Source organism: Heptranchias perlo, chromosome 22 (assembly GCF_035084215.1).
Source record: "Heptranchias perlo isolate sHepPer1 chromosome 22, sHepPer1.hap1, whole genome shotgun sequence".
NCBI lineage: Eukaryota > Metazoa > Chordata > Chondrichthyes > Hexanchiformes > Hexanchidae > Heptranchias > Heptranchias perlo.
The window spans coordinates 15971101-15985952 of NC_090346.1; the positions used below are offsets into that span (position 1 = coordinate 15971101).

At 40.4% G+C, this 14852-nt stretch overlaps 1 protein-coding gene across 1 annotated transcript in view; it reads left to right on the forward strand.

The window, feature by feature from the left end:
* rbbp6 (retinoblastoma binding protein 6) overlaps positions 1-14852 on the forward strand; it is a 58223-nt gene that overhangs the window by 18447 nt on the left and 24924 nt on the right. The window contains exons 5-7 of the mRNA XM_068003016.1: positions 7935-7979; positions 13823-13911; positions 14016-14112. Coding sequence (XP_067859117.1) covers positions 7935-7979; positions 13823-13911; positions 14016-14112 — 231 coding nt within the window. The remainder of the gene's footprint in view (positions 1-7934; positions 7980-13822; positions 13912-14015; positions 14113-14852) is intronic.

Below are 14852 nucleotides of genomic sequence, written 5' to 3' on the forward strand. Positions count from 1 at the left end.
GGTTAAGATCCCTGTTGCTCAATTCACCTAAATAAGTCCCTTTTTTAAAAAATTACAATTTGTCACTGACTTTTTTAACTACATGCAAAGGCTGTCATTGTTCCTCTTCAAGGGTGTACTTAGCTCCTAATTCCCGAATACCCTCCACTGCAGCTGTGACCTTTCTGTTTCCCTGCATCAGCCATCCTTGCTCCCTTTCAGAAAGAGATTGCTGGAATTGTACTGTGGGCTCGTGCCTGCTATGTACTGTTAAATTTGGGAACTTGGCTACGGTCAGATTTCCATGTATAATTTTGAACTAACTTCTAAACTGGCTTATGCACCAACTCATTTTGTCATTTATGAGAGCTGCTTTTATAAGCATGCTTACAATGCAGGTTCCCAACACGTAGATTTTTATGCAGCTGGCTACAACCTGTGGGTAAACATGTTGGGATTGACTAAGGCAGACCATCGCGAAGACTTGTTTCTGTCAGATCTTCCTGCTGCTGCTTTAGAAAATCCCAAAAAGCTCACCTCCATGTCGCAACCAGCTACATAAGACTTGTATATCCGGATCCAGCAGTACTAGCATGGGGTTGCGCATTGTATGAAAGTAGCTCAAGTAAATCCCTTTGCTGAAAAAGGTAATCTCTTAGTAATCCGTTACTTTATATGAAAGCCATGCCATTGTTCTTTCAATTGAATATCAGATTTTTTTTTATTATTCATTCATGGGATGTGGGTGTCACTGGCAAGGCCAGCATTTATTGCCCATCCCTAATTGCCCTTGAGAAGGTGGTGGTGAGCTGCCTTCTTGAACCACTGCAGTCCATGTGGTGAAGGTTCTCCCCCAGTGCAGGTATAAATCTAGCGGGTCACCGTTAAGATGAGTTTTGATTGCTGAATCTATGGAAATATTAGACAGCAATACAGCTTGTTATGGAGTTCAGCAATGCTCTTTAAATGTTAACTATATATGTGGTTCCAATGGAGAGTTTTAAAAGTGCTGATCAACAGTTTAATGCATTGTTACTAATGCTGGATAAGAGCACTAGCCAGAGATATATGGAATTTTTCTGGTAATATTAGAACATAAATAGGAGCAGGAGTAGGCCATACGGCCCCTCGAGCCTGCTCCGCCATTCAATAAGGTCATTGCTCATCTTCGGCCTCGACTCCACTTTCCCGCCCGATCCCCATATCGCTTGATTCCCTTAAGAGTCTAAAAATCTACCTATCTCAACCTTGAGTATATTCAATGACTCAGCATCCACAGCCCCCTGGGTAGAGAATTCCAAAGATTCACAACTCAGTGAAGAAATTCCTCCTCATCTCAGTCTTAAATGGCCCAGCCCTTATCCTGAGACTGTGCCCCCTAGTTCTAGACACTCCATCGAGGGGAGACAACCTCTCAGCATCTACCCTGTCAGGCCTCCTCAGAATTTTATGTTTCAATTAAATCACCTCTCATTCTTCTAAACTTCAGAGAATGTAGGCCCGTTCTACTCAATCACTCCTCATCGGACAACCCTCTCATCCCAGGAATCAATCTAGTGAACCTTCGATGCACCACCTCCAAGGCAAGTATATCCTTCCTTAGATAAGGAGACCAAAACTGTACACTGCACCCCAGGTGAGGTCTCACCAAAGCCCTGTGCAATCACTCTGTGCTGTCCCTGAAAGATACCCAGTGCTGCTGTTACATCTGTGAGCCCTTAGTACTGACTTGCTGTGTATCTCTGTTAATCTTGGAGAATCACCACATATGGTGTTAGGTATCAGGAAATGGTGGTGCTCAAATTTGGAGTAAGTGTTGAGGATATGTGGCCCCTATTACTGGGACAGTGCAAGTTGATCCTTACTAAAGTGTCATTGGCCAATCTGAGGAGTGACAATAGATAAATATATTTACACTGCTTGTGGAGACACCAAGTGGACTTCAGAGCACTTTAGACTCGAGTTAATGTAACACTGCATTGCAAACACTCGGGAGCATTAGCAGATCTGTGCTCGACTTTTATCCTCGCGTATCGTGAATGTAACACTAAATCAAGCATAATAAGAGAAATATCCTGAACCCAATAAAACATGCTTGCGTACTTATGAGTATAAAGCCTGCTTTAGTCTATCCAAGGGAGAAAGGCTTTCATCTGGAATTCCTGCCCATTCTTCCTTAATTACTCGTCAGTCTCTGTTGGAATTGCGTACGGGGAGTCATGTCTTATGAATAACAGGGTCCAGTGGTCAGTTATCAACGCTCACTGTTCCTCTGAGTAACTGAATTAGAATTGTACAGAAGAGGAATCTAAAACGCCTTATACTACATTTGCATCGATGCATCTGAAATTGCTTTGTAATGTGCAAGTGGCAGGATAAATCAAAAGCCAGGCTGAGGAGCTCCCCTCTTCCCCCAGCCCCGGCCAGTGCTCTAAAGCTAGTTGACAGCCCCCCCCCCCCCCCCAATGAGTGGTCTCGAATCAATTGGGCTTTGCACCGTGTAGTAACGGTGGTCTAAGACGGGCTGCTTGAAACGTAATATAAAGAGTCACTTGATCGGGAATAAAACATTCGCTTCATCCCTCCACTGGTTTTATCCACTAGGAATTCTGGAGCAGAAAATGTGTATTTTGAAAGTGGGAAATAATTGGTTTTGCCAGTAATATAAACTTCAGTTAGGTTTATTCAAAGTCCAGTTTCTTTAACAAAGAATCATAGAATTTTGCAGCACAGAAGCAAGCCATTCAGCCCATTTTTCTCCACTTGAGCCACCTAGCCCAATCCTACTCTCCTCAGTCTCCATATCTTTTAATATTTCTTTCAAGAAACTACCTAAATCCCTTTTAAGAGAATTTATAGACTTAGTTGCAACAATGGTTGATGGCAGAGAATTCTACATTCTATCTACCTTACATGTAAACAAATGTTTCTAATTTCCTCTTTTTATTTGAAGTTTGTTCCCTCTCATTGTTATCTCTGACACATGGAAACAATTTCTCTCTATTTACTTATAACCCTTCATAATTTTGAAGTACTCGACTAGGTCATTCCCTAAACTTGAGGTGCAGTGAAAAAAGCTATTAGCCTCTCCAGTGTCTCCACGCAACTGTGAACCCTTACCTGGGTGACATCCTCGTGAATCTACGCTTCACCCTTTCCATTGTATCTGTATCCTTCCTACAATAAGGCACGCAATACTCCAATTGTGGCTTAATTAAGGTCCAGTATATGTTTAATGTTACCTCCTTGCTTTTCTGTTCTGTGCCTCCGGATACAAAACCCAGGATGCCATTTGTCTTTTTAGGGCCTTACCTATTTGTGCTGCCTCCTTTAACTACCACCGTGTCTGTACACTAACGTTTCTCTGATCCTCTACTCCGCTTAATACCTTACCATTTAATGTAAATTTCATTGCCCTATTCCAAAATGTATTATTTAATTTTTATTTCTGCATTGAACTACATCGGCCACCATCCTGCTAGCTTAACCATATTCTGTTGCAGACCTTTCTGCATACCATAAATTTGTGATACCCAGAATCATCATTATTGCTGTCTAACGTGCAAAACTATTTTCCTGTGAGATGGGGTCTGAAATGCAGCAACAATAGAAGTTGTTTTTTATTTGTTCTTTGTCGCTCTGCTAATACGATGGGCCGAAGGGCCTCTATCCATGCTGTATAACTCTGACGACAGTCCCTTATTTGAAGCATTGGCATGTGCTGGAGTGCAAATAATTCTTCTATTTTCTGTGAGTAACGTACATCAGAAAGAGGGTATAATTAATCCGCATTTGAGGTGGAAGGTAAATTGTTTCATCCCTTGGGTACTTCGTATGGGGGCGTTCTAAGTAAATGGCTGAATCTGTCTTGTTGTCTGGAAGTAGGAGATACACAGTCTCTTAAACAGTTGATCATTTGATATCAATGATAATCTGTCTGATAAGTAGCCAACTTAGGCTTTCAACACTTGAAACTAAGTAACCCAGCTGATACTCTGATATCATGGATTCACTGGCCTCCTGTTACATTTCTTTTGCTGGCTTGTTCTTTAATTCCGTTGCTGGGTGGGGGATGCGAAGGACTGTTCTTGGCCCCCTTGTCTCTTGGGTAGATAAATCCTAATTAAGAATGCCAAGATTCCTTAGTTTCACCAGCTTGAGATGTATGCAAATTAATGGGACCCTGGATTGAAGTTTATTATGACTCCTGGTGCTTTGTGCTATGTACCTATGTGGCTCACAGACCAAAAGCTTGGACACCCCTGCTCCAGGGATTAGCGAGGTATTTAAAATCCCAATTAGATCAAAAATGATTATGGTTTAAGTCCAACTTTTAATTTGTGCAAATAAAGTTCACTTTTAAATGCTGGAATTGAAAAGTTTTTTTTTCCTTCCTTATTCCCTCTTAGTCCATTGATGCGATCCTTAAGTGGCAATTTTATTTGCAAACACTTTTTGCTAAATGTTGGAGATGGATTATAATGAGGAAAGCACAGACTGTAGTGTGTCTAATCAGGAAGTAACTGATTCTTGCGTATTTGTGTTTGCCAAATGCAGGCTAAAACGTGTTTTTCCCTGTTGCATGTCTGATGAGCTAAAGTCAGTGTGCGTGCACTCCTGAACCACTGCCTAAAGTCCCAAAATGCTTAACTGTACAGTGCTGTATCATCTGTTTTTTTTAAAGTTGGTGTCTCTCTGAGCCATCCATGTGACCTTCCAATTGACTGCTTTTTAATAATCTCATTGACTGTAAGCAATCACATGCCTCACTCAGTGCTCCGTGTTCGATAGACATGGTTCTGACTCGTGTCAGTAAATGTAAGCCTTGCAGACACGGGGATTTGACAGGTTCCGATTTAGTCTCTGGGAGCCATGTGATAGCTTCCTTGGTACTGTGGCTAGTTTTTTTTTTGAAGTGCCTTGATTGAGAACAATATGACTGCAAAATCTCTTGGTTCCTGGTAACTATACGACCTTAATAAAGGATGATATAGAAACATTAGGCAGAGGAGGAGGCCATTCAGCCCCTTGAGGCTACTCCGCCATTCATTTAGATCATGGCTGATCTGTACCTCAACTCCATTTACCCACCTTCGCTCCATATCCCTCGATACCTTTACCCTATCGATCTCACTCTTGAAAATTTCAATTGACCCAGCATCCACAGCCTTTTTGGGGGTGGGGGTTAGTGAAAAGAGTTCCAGATTTCTGCTACCCTTTGTGTAAAAGAAGTGCTTCTTGCTTTTGTTCCTGAATGACTGAGCTCGAATTTTGTTCTTCATTTCCCCCACCAGAAGAAATAGTTTCTCTGTACCTTGCATATCAAATCCTTTTAACATTTTAAACACCTCAGACTTCTATACTCAATGGGATACAAGCCAAATTTACGCAACCTGTCTTCATAATTTAAACCTCTAAGCCCTGGTATCATTCAGGTGAATGAATCTGCACTGCACCCCCTCCAAGGCCAATATATCCTTCCTGGGGTGTGGTGCCCAAAATTGAACACAGTATTCATAATGTCATTGACATAATAATGGAGCAGCTCTGATTTTTCTGCCTAAATAAATAAATAAATAAATATTATATATAGAGATATCGGCTGAGATGGATAGATTTTTGGACATCAAGGGACATGGGGATCAGGCAGGAAAATGGAGTAGAGGTCGAAGATCAGCCATGATCTGATTGAATGGCGAAGCAGGCTCGAGCGGCCGTATGGCCTACTCCTGCTCCTATTTCTTATGTTAAATCTGCTTCAAAAATGTTCCCAGGGTCATAAATGAAATGTAAATTTGGAGAATGGGTTAAACATTTCCTTCCCATAATAAATACATGTATATCTTCCATATGTGCACATGTCCTGTCAACTTGTACATTTATGGATTTAATATTTCTGTATTTACAGTATAAACTGCATATCTCAACTTGTCATACTATAATTGCACTTTCCTGCCAGTAGTGACACTGTAGCGCCTTCGTTTTGTGCCTTCCCAGCTCCTCAGCCTATACTGCAAATGCTCCAACCAACACTGCTTTGCAAATGGTGCTAAGCTTTTCTACATAAATAACGTAAAATCAAAATATTTATAAAATTAAGAATAGAAGGTATGACTTCAAAATGGGAACTGAATTTCATCTGTCTCCTGGTCCAATTATCCTCGCCCTCTAAACACGGAAGACTACACAGTTTTGACTTCCTGTTAACTTTTCCCATCATAAATGCCTACATCCACATTTATAATGGGAGCTGACCATGTAAGCTTGTCACGCTGTAATTACACTTTTCTGCCAGTGGGGCTACTACAGCACCTCGGTTTTATACCTCCTAGGTCCTCAGCCTGTGCTGCAGCCAATTCTACTCTAATTTACAAATTGCCCTAAGTTTTGCTATTTAATTGTACATCATATCAAATCAAAGTACTAATAAATAAGGACAGAGCTTATGATTTTAAAATGGGGGTGAATTACATCCATGCGACCTGGTCCAATTACCTCCCACCCTCTAACTCCACTTTACCTGAAGATTTTACACTTGGCCTTGGCTTCCCGTTTGCAGTGCCATGGGAGATCAGCCTAATACTGAAAATCTGAGTTCATAATGCTGTCACACCCCCAATCCATTGAAATCGATAGGTAATACTGTAACAACTCCTGTCTTGCCCCCGAGGTTATGCTGCCACCTCTAAAGGAACACGATTACAAAAATACATATTACTACCTGTTCCAGAGAAGGCACTTTAGACTCTTATTCTGTTACAACAAACACAGTTAAAGGAAATGCCACTTCCTCAGATCATCTGAGCATAGCCACAGGACATTGACTAGTCTAGTTTAAGATTAGTAATGCATAGTACAAGGATGGAGTAGCAGAAAAACATACACTTGCAGGACAATACGTGTAGTGAATATTTTTTACTGTGTTCAGAGATCAACTAGTATAGTTTTATTTTTCACATTAAGTACAGTATGACATGATAAAAACAGTTTCACTATTTGAAATGTGGCAAGTAGGGAGTAGGTGTCGCTACTAGTCTATTTCATGAAGTGCATCCAGAGCTCCTGCCGTACTGGGCAGGCAGTATTCTTGCACACCATTTCGCCCTGTTAATAAAGGCTTGTCGGGGGGAGGGATCTAAAGGCATTTGGTTTCTCATGCCAACCAAGATGTCTTGTTCTTGTTTCAGCCTCACTTTTGTGATCTGTCTTAAATGTGAAGAAAACAGAACTCATATGTATGTACTTGCTGATTCTGTAAGTTAGACTTGATGTCCTCAGAACACACTCGAGAATAAACTAACTGGAAGCTGTCTGGGTGAAAGTCATGACCTTAATACTTTTAATCTTGGGATTGCAGTTTGGTATCTTACTACCACTTTACAATACTCTTCAGTGCAACCCCATGGTCATCACCACATCCTTACCTGCTCAACACGTGGAGCTGATGCTTAGCCCCCCGTACTTTAATGGACCGAAAACTAACCTTGGTACTAGATTCTCATTCTCTCTCTCTCGCACCGATTCCATATGCCTTTTTTGCAAAACATTTAAATCCTTTTGTCAGTCCTGTTCTATGTTGCGGTGGCAACTGTATACAAAGTCACTCACTGCTTTAGTGTTGTGCCTTCAGAGTTCAGCTCATACTGTGATATTTGGCACTCCTGTTCATCTATTAAAGCACAGTCTTAATCCAAAAGTTGTATTTAAGAGCGTTTCATTGTATTCTGAATTTTTTTCTTATTTCCTCTCCTTTCCCCCCCCCACCACCACTAACTTCCCTGCACATATACAATACATGTACACTAACTATGCACAGTATAAAAGAATGCTTATACAGGTGAGTTTGTAACTGTGAAATGTAAGACATTAATGACCAGACTGTCTATTTGGGTTTGAAATATGTGCCTTATCATGGTTTAAATGTGAATGTCTGTATTTAATTCTTCCATTAACAGATTGATGACTCTGGAACATCTATCTCTCTGGCCCAGCTTACAAAGGTAGAAAATGTTTTTTTTTTGCTGTTAGTGGTGATTTTTTTCCTGCAAATTCAATTCATTGCAAAGTTTAATTGTATTAAATGTTGCACTAATCTGTAATTGTCCCATACATTATCCAGCACAAATTTACATTAATGCATTGTATATTATTTTGCATAATGTTTCATATATTCAAATGCATTTATATTGTCATTAAAAGGTATTGTAATTGATGTGTAAATGTTAGTAAACTGGAACATTAATATATACTGAATATCCTGTAAAGAGTGAGTGATATGGGGATGATGGAAGGGGAGTCCCTCGACAGCCTCACCTAGCTACCATAATGCTCGCCTACCTCAGTCAGCCTTGAAAATGCAGCAAGATAAAACCTTAACTTAATGTCTTTTTTTAAATCTGGGATGTGGTGAATGCTAAATCGGTTATTTCACCTCTGTTGGCTTTGAACACCTCGCCAGTAAAGAAGGCGGTAGAAGAATGAAAAAGCCCAGATCACTGGATACGGTGATTGGTATGAAGGTTCTCGCCTTTAGCACTGTCAAATCCATATATGGCTGTAAACAAAAGGACTGTTATCTCAGCAATACAGCCAAGAATTGAAAGCTTCTTGATGTTATTAAAAGTATAAATCTTGTGTGTAAATTTTATTGAATTTTATAGCAATGTCTATACACTCAAATGACCATGAATTGATTAAGTGTATGCCAATCCACTATATTGTATTGACCCATGCATAGCCTAGCTTTGACCATGTAAATGTAAATCACTAAATACAATAAACTATGTTCTCTTTTAAGACCAGATGTTGGAAAGGATGTATATGGGTGATCATTTGTTTGAACACAGACTGTAAACCTATGTGAAATCTGTTTATTTTGTTTGTTGCTGCGTCTTTATGTAGCTGATCTATAGGGAGAGACCAGTATTAGTCATGTTAGTGGATGCTTGTGGCATGGGGAGAAAAAGATGCGGATACCAGTTACCGTTCAGTGTATTTACATTGCTCAAAGTACCGTACTTACCCACCTGGTTTGTACATCTCTCTGGATAATCTGAATTGAAACCCAATGTTACTATGTGCGCAGTAAACACATCCTCATTCTAGGGGGGAAGATTTGTACACCTGCAGAATCTCACATGCATGCACTGGTATCTGCAGTTGATCATTTCTAGCCTATGTTTTTTTAATAAAGTAAAATGCTGTTTGGGTTCAAACAAATCTGTTTTGTGTGAGTGGTACAGTCAAACCTTGATAGGATCAGTCTCCATTTGCTGCATTATGGAATTAAAGCTAAATTACTAAATAACTCATAGAGAATGGGTGAGCAGTGAGGTTTTTTTCATCTGTGGGGCTCTTGATTTGTGAGCCTCACAGCATTGAGTAATGAAGTGTTCCATTGGGCATTTAGTTGAATGAATCTCGGTGCTTGAATACCATTCGTTGAAATCATGAGTGGTTTCTTTGTGTAGCATACTGTTTTTCCATTGATTTGACCCTAATCATTTGAGTTACATTTAAATACTGTTTGTGACTTCTTGCTGAAATGCAGAGGTTGCTCATGAACATTTCATTCATTTTCAGCATCACAAGTTAAGTGGTCTAATGGGGCAAATCAATAACATGTAGCCTCCCTCCTCTTTGCTTTATATATCAGCATCCCATGTGGATATCTTATTTTTTTATCCATCTGCTTGGGTTGCATTTGTATTGCCTCGAAGAATAAGAACATTTCCTCTTCACCAATAGTAGTGCTGCTTTGGCCTGTTCCAGACCCTGGCTTGAAAATCTGCTGCAACTACAAAGGAGGCGTTTCCTTGCTGTGGCCATAGCTTTGCCTAACCTCCCTTCGTACAGGTACTGTCAAATTCAAAGGAACGTGTGAAAAGAGGAGGTTCCGTGGTGATCAGTATCTCCCATGAGCTGTCATCTTGCTAATAGGGAAATCATCCCAGAAACTTCAGCACTGATGCATCACGTGCAAATACTCCGATGTAAGTGCCACAAGGAAGGAAGGAACCTGTTCTCAATCCAGATCGCTTCCAGCTGACTGAATTGGGTGGTATCAGGGAATGTGGCTTTGATATGTTCGTGACTATGCTAATACTGAAGTGATGGTCAGGGCTGGGCTGCTCTGTGACTGCATTCAGGGAGCACTAAAGCATAATAATTTGGTATCTCAACTGTGCGTGAAATACATAAAATCCAGTTTACAAAAATATAAAATCTGCTGCACAACAGTCTAAAAGCTTGCTTCCATGAAGGTAAGTGCTGCAGTATATCAGCATCCCAGGGTACAGCTTCAGTCATCCAACAACTGGAAAACTAGATTCCCCAAGTGAAGCATGGACTGAATCTGAAATACACAGGCTGATCTACTCGAACAACCTGTGGCTTCATGTAGTATCAAGTTCCACACACTGGCTGTTTGAGCCAGAGAGAGGCTGAGATAATTGCATACCTTAGTCACTCTACCTCATCTGCCATGTGGACAGACCACAGTACTTGAACCTTGTCTGAAATTCCTGAACAAAGTGATACCTGAATTCTATCCAGATCGACATTTTCCTACCACTCTTCAATTTGAAAGCGACCCTGTTTCAGTCATGAGGCTTTGAGAAGACCGGATTACCACTTAGGGCACTAACTATTTCATTGTATTGAAATTAGGGTCAGCCAATGATGCCTCTTCTAATTTCCTCTCTTTATTGATGAGGAACCTATGTTCTACAGTGCTACTAACTAGCAAGCAAAGTTCATGTTTTTTCCCCTCCAAAATTAGCTATTTATGGTTAATAAATGTAATTATTCATCTTTAGGTCTGTTGTGTTCCTTATTCTTCCTTCATATTCCAAATTGCCGCCCTCCTTCCCTTTGGAGTGACTACCACCCTCTGGGTTTGATTTCTGTGTTGTACTCTGTACAGGCAATTTTTCCATGGCTGGGACAGAAATTGTGATCAACATTGACCATCTTTTGAGTAGATTGGAGTCCTTGCTTAATGTTATGGTTTTTAACTTCCTTTGGTATGACAAAAAAAAGTAACCATGGAAGTGCTACCTGAAGAGGATGGATGGTGTAGGGCTGAAAATCTCATGACTGGTTTAGTTTAAAATCTGACTTACCTATGTGGAATCACTGATGGATGAGAAATACTTCAGCTAAAGGTGAGAGCCCTGGAACAAGCCGCTTGGGACCAGCAGAAAAATACAGATCCACTTCCTGGTAACCATGACTTGTAGAGAGAAATGGAGAATATTTCACCATGAAACTGAAGTTGTTTTGTCTGCAAGACCCAGCAAAATAAGGCTATTGTGATTAGTGTAACAGTAATACACTGCTATTTGGTGCAGTATTGTGTTAACTACACATTACTGTCCAATATTTTAAAAATATGATGTTTAATCATTCTGTGCTTGTGGTATGGTGCGTTACTGGAACTTGGGACATGGGATGTAGAGCTTTACAAGTTGTTTGCCAAAATCTGTTGGCGTTAGAGTTGCCCAACTTACAGGGATGGTTATCTAGGGGATGTGAGGGAGGTACCCAGGATTTCGTCATGGATATTTGATTTATAATGGGAGATTGAGAGGGTCATCCAGGTAATATGAGTGGTTATCTACGTTATAATGGGGCGAATGGGGCATTCTCCAGGCTGTAGCGGGGAATTATCCATTCTGGTGTGGAAGTTATCCAGGTTATAGTAAGGGTGTTATTAGAGTTTATAGTAATGTGTTATGGGGAGATTATCAGAGTTATAGTTGGGTAATTATCTGAATTATTGTTGGGGGTGGAGCTTACCCCTGTTATAATGACTGCTTACTTCAGTTATGGGGGAGGGCGACTTACCTGTATTACCGTGCGGGAGGGGTTATCTATTATCATGGATGGTGAGTTATCTGTTAGTGAGGGGGCATTCCAAGCTATAGCTGTGAGAGGCCATGTTATAGTGAGGGGCTATCTGAGCTAATGTGGATTATCCATGTTAGTGACTGGATTGTTAACAGTAAGAGAAATGCTGCCAAGTTGCCACTTCTTGCAGTGCGGATGATTTTTGCTTCGGGCAGAAGGTTTCACGTGTGAACATTCTGAATATTTTGGAAATTACACCATGCTTTTAATAATCTCGGTGCAGCACCTGATCGGGACAGAGTGATTTTTGCTTGTGTGCTGCTTTCGTTGCTATGAAATCCCACTGGAAAAGACTCAAATAATCTCGAATAACCAATAACGATGAGAGAACCTCAGAATTTGCTGCTCTGTGTTATCCTATTTATGTTGCCATAGGAATAAATACTACCCCTTTTTAGATTTTTCCAGGATTCTCTGTGTCGCCCTTGAACTGGATGATTGCAGGTCTACAGGACTGGCCTGCATCAACTCCTCTGTCTAATGTCATCATTTTTGCCCAACCCATTGGAAATTGCAATGTTTCCCCTGATGGTACAACCATAATTGGGGGCTCACTGTATGGAGAGCTGTAGGCGCTACCCAAAATCTTCCCTCCCTGTATTGTGTAACGTGCTATTACATTGCAGCTTATTTTAATGGCTGATTTTACAACCTGGCCACTTATTATAAATCCTATTAACTTGATGTATGCTGGCCTTGAAAAAGTAACATCTCACAATGTATAATGTCTTTAAGTTGTGAGTTTTAATAGTTGAACTCTTTCCTAATCAATTGAATGCCCAATGAAAACATAGACTGAGAAACTGGTAAGTAATCAACCCCACAAGCAGAATTTACAGGGATGTACATGTGTGAATTTCCAATGAAATGTCAGCAGAGCTGATCTTACCAAGGGTTTTACTGTACATGTGTGTTTGTGCTGATAGTGTTTGAAGTGGCGCCAAAGGCTGAGTGAGTAGAAGCTGTGTGGATTAAAGAACCCGAATGGCTAAATGTGGCTGTGTGGGAACATCGAAGAACTCTGTTACATTACATCGCCCATGCTTGGTCTGTCAGCACAGCGAGAGGTTTTAATTAAATTACTATAACGTAGTGGAGGGGAAGATACTGACACCAGGTCACATCCCCTAACCAAAAACAGCTGCTGTTTTTGTTTTGTGCAAGTTTTCATTTTGCCTCCCTTTTAATTCAAAACAATACATAAATTTCTGAGTGCTTCTCCTGCACTTGCATGATTTTTTTTAACTTAATTTTTAAATGAACTGGATTTTTAAACTTGTTACACCGAGGCTGCAGCATTGATCCAGAAGTGAGTGGTCTTCATCCAGCTCATTCCGTCATGGACCCAGCTTTCATCGTTGGCTTTGTCTTTTCACTGAAACAAATGCCAGATTCCGTGAAGCATGTACACCGTTCTGATTAGCCAACAGCCCCCCCCCAGATAATCTGCTTCAATAAAAATTCTTCCCAGATCTTGTTTATATTTTTACAAAAGACTGTTTCTGCTTTAATCACTTTTTTTGCAGAAGGATTTTCCCCTCTTATTTTTTTTTTTAAAAAGTAATTTTTTTTTATTTAGGATTGTTTTGGTCTTTGCAGAATTCCAAATAGTCACATCAAACTCAGGGACCCTCCTTACTGAGGTTATGACATGGCACTGAAGATTTCAGTGGGTTCCCTGGAACATTAAGTTGAATCTTGTATAATGCCTTCGACCTCCTAAAGGTATTATAATTTGCTGCAGGTAGCAGGCTTGAGGAACTCCCCCCAGATCATCGACAAGCTGGATGGAAGGTGGTATATATAAGTGGAATTACTGGTAGTATAATAGCAATAGGGACAGGGCTTCCTGCTACTCTTTACAGGATGTGGACGGGAGTGTGCAGTAAATTCTGGGTAACAACTTTTTTTGTAACACACGCCTATCAAACAGACGGCCAATCTGGCTGAAGCTAACGCCTCAGAGGAAGATAAAATTAAGGCAATGATGACTCAATCTGGTCAAGAATATGATCCAATCAAGTAAGTTGGAAAGAAGATGCATTTAAAATTTCAATATTAGTTGATACCCCACAGATAGCAATTGACAGTATGTATTAATGTTTTTTGTAAATTTTCTTTCCTAGTTACATGAAGAAACCCTTGGGTCCTCCTCCTCCAACATATACTTGTTTTCGTTGTGGAAAACCTGGCCATTACATTAAAAATTGCCCAACAAATGGGGTGGGTAAATATTGGTTCAACCTTTTTTGTAGTAACAATACTGTGTTGCTCTTGAAGTGGGATTCTGAAACTAGCTGGCTTCTGTGGCCAATATGCAGCAATGTTCAAACTGGAGGAACTAGTTGGTCCAGTCTGGAATGCTTCAGAAATGTATTTAAGATCTGTGTTGGTGGCAGAACAACATTGCTGCAGGCTGTACTTTTATTGTATTCTAGTGTTATGTAGAATGGAGCCTTTGATCCTTGCCTTTGTGATGTCCCCTTGAAGTACTGGTCATCTGCTGGACATGTGGCCAAATCCAACAGTGTTAGGCAACTTCACTCAATCATCCATTGTTCGCTGCCAAGGTGGATGGATTTCCTTTTAACCTTTTGGTAGAGTTGGAACATAGCAAGTTATAACATTAAGACAATTCAAGATGTGTTTTGTCCAGGCATTGGAGTGAGCCTCTGGTTTGCCAGGCAAAATGGAACCGTGTTCTATACAGATGTTAAGAACGGGAAATTGATTCAACGATTGCCTTTAATGTGCCCTCACTCCTCCACGATACAGCTGCACAACTGGGTCTTCGTAATTATAGACGAGCTTTGAAGTCAAGGTGGTGGCTCTGGGATGTATGCTAGTTCAGCACTAAACTCCCATAGCACTAGCGACTGCAGAAGATTACTAATGTATGGGCACTGCTATATTGTCTGGACAAGACAATTACGTAGTTTAAAAATAAATGCTTCTTCAATTTT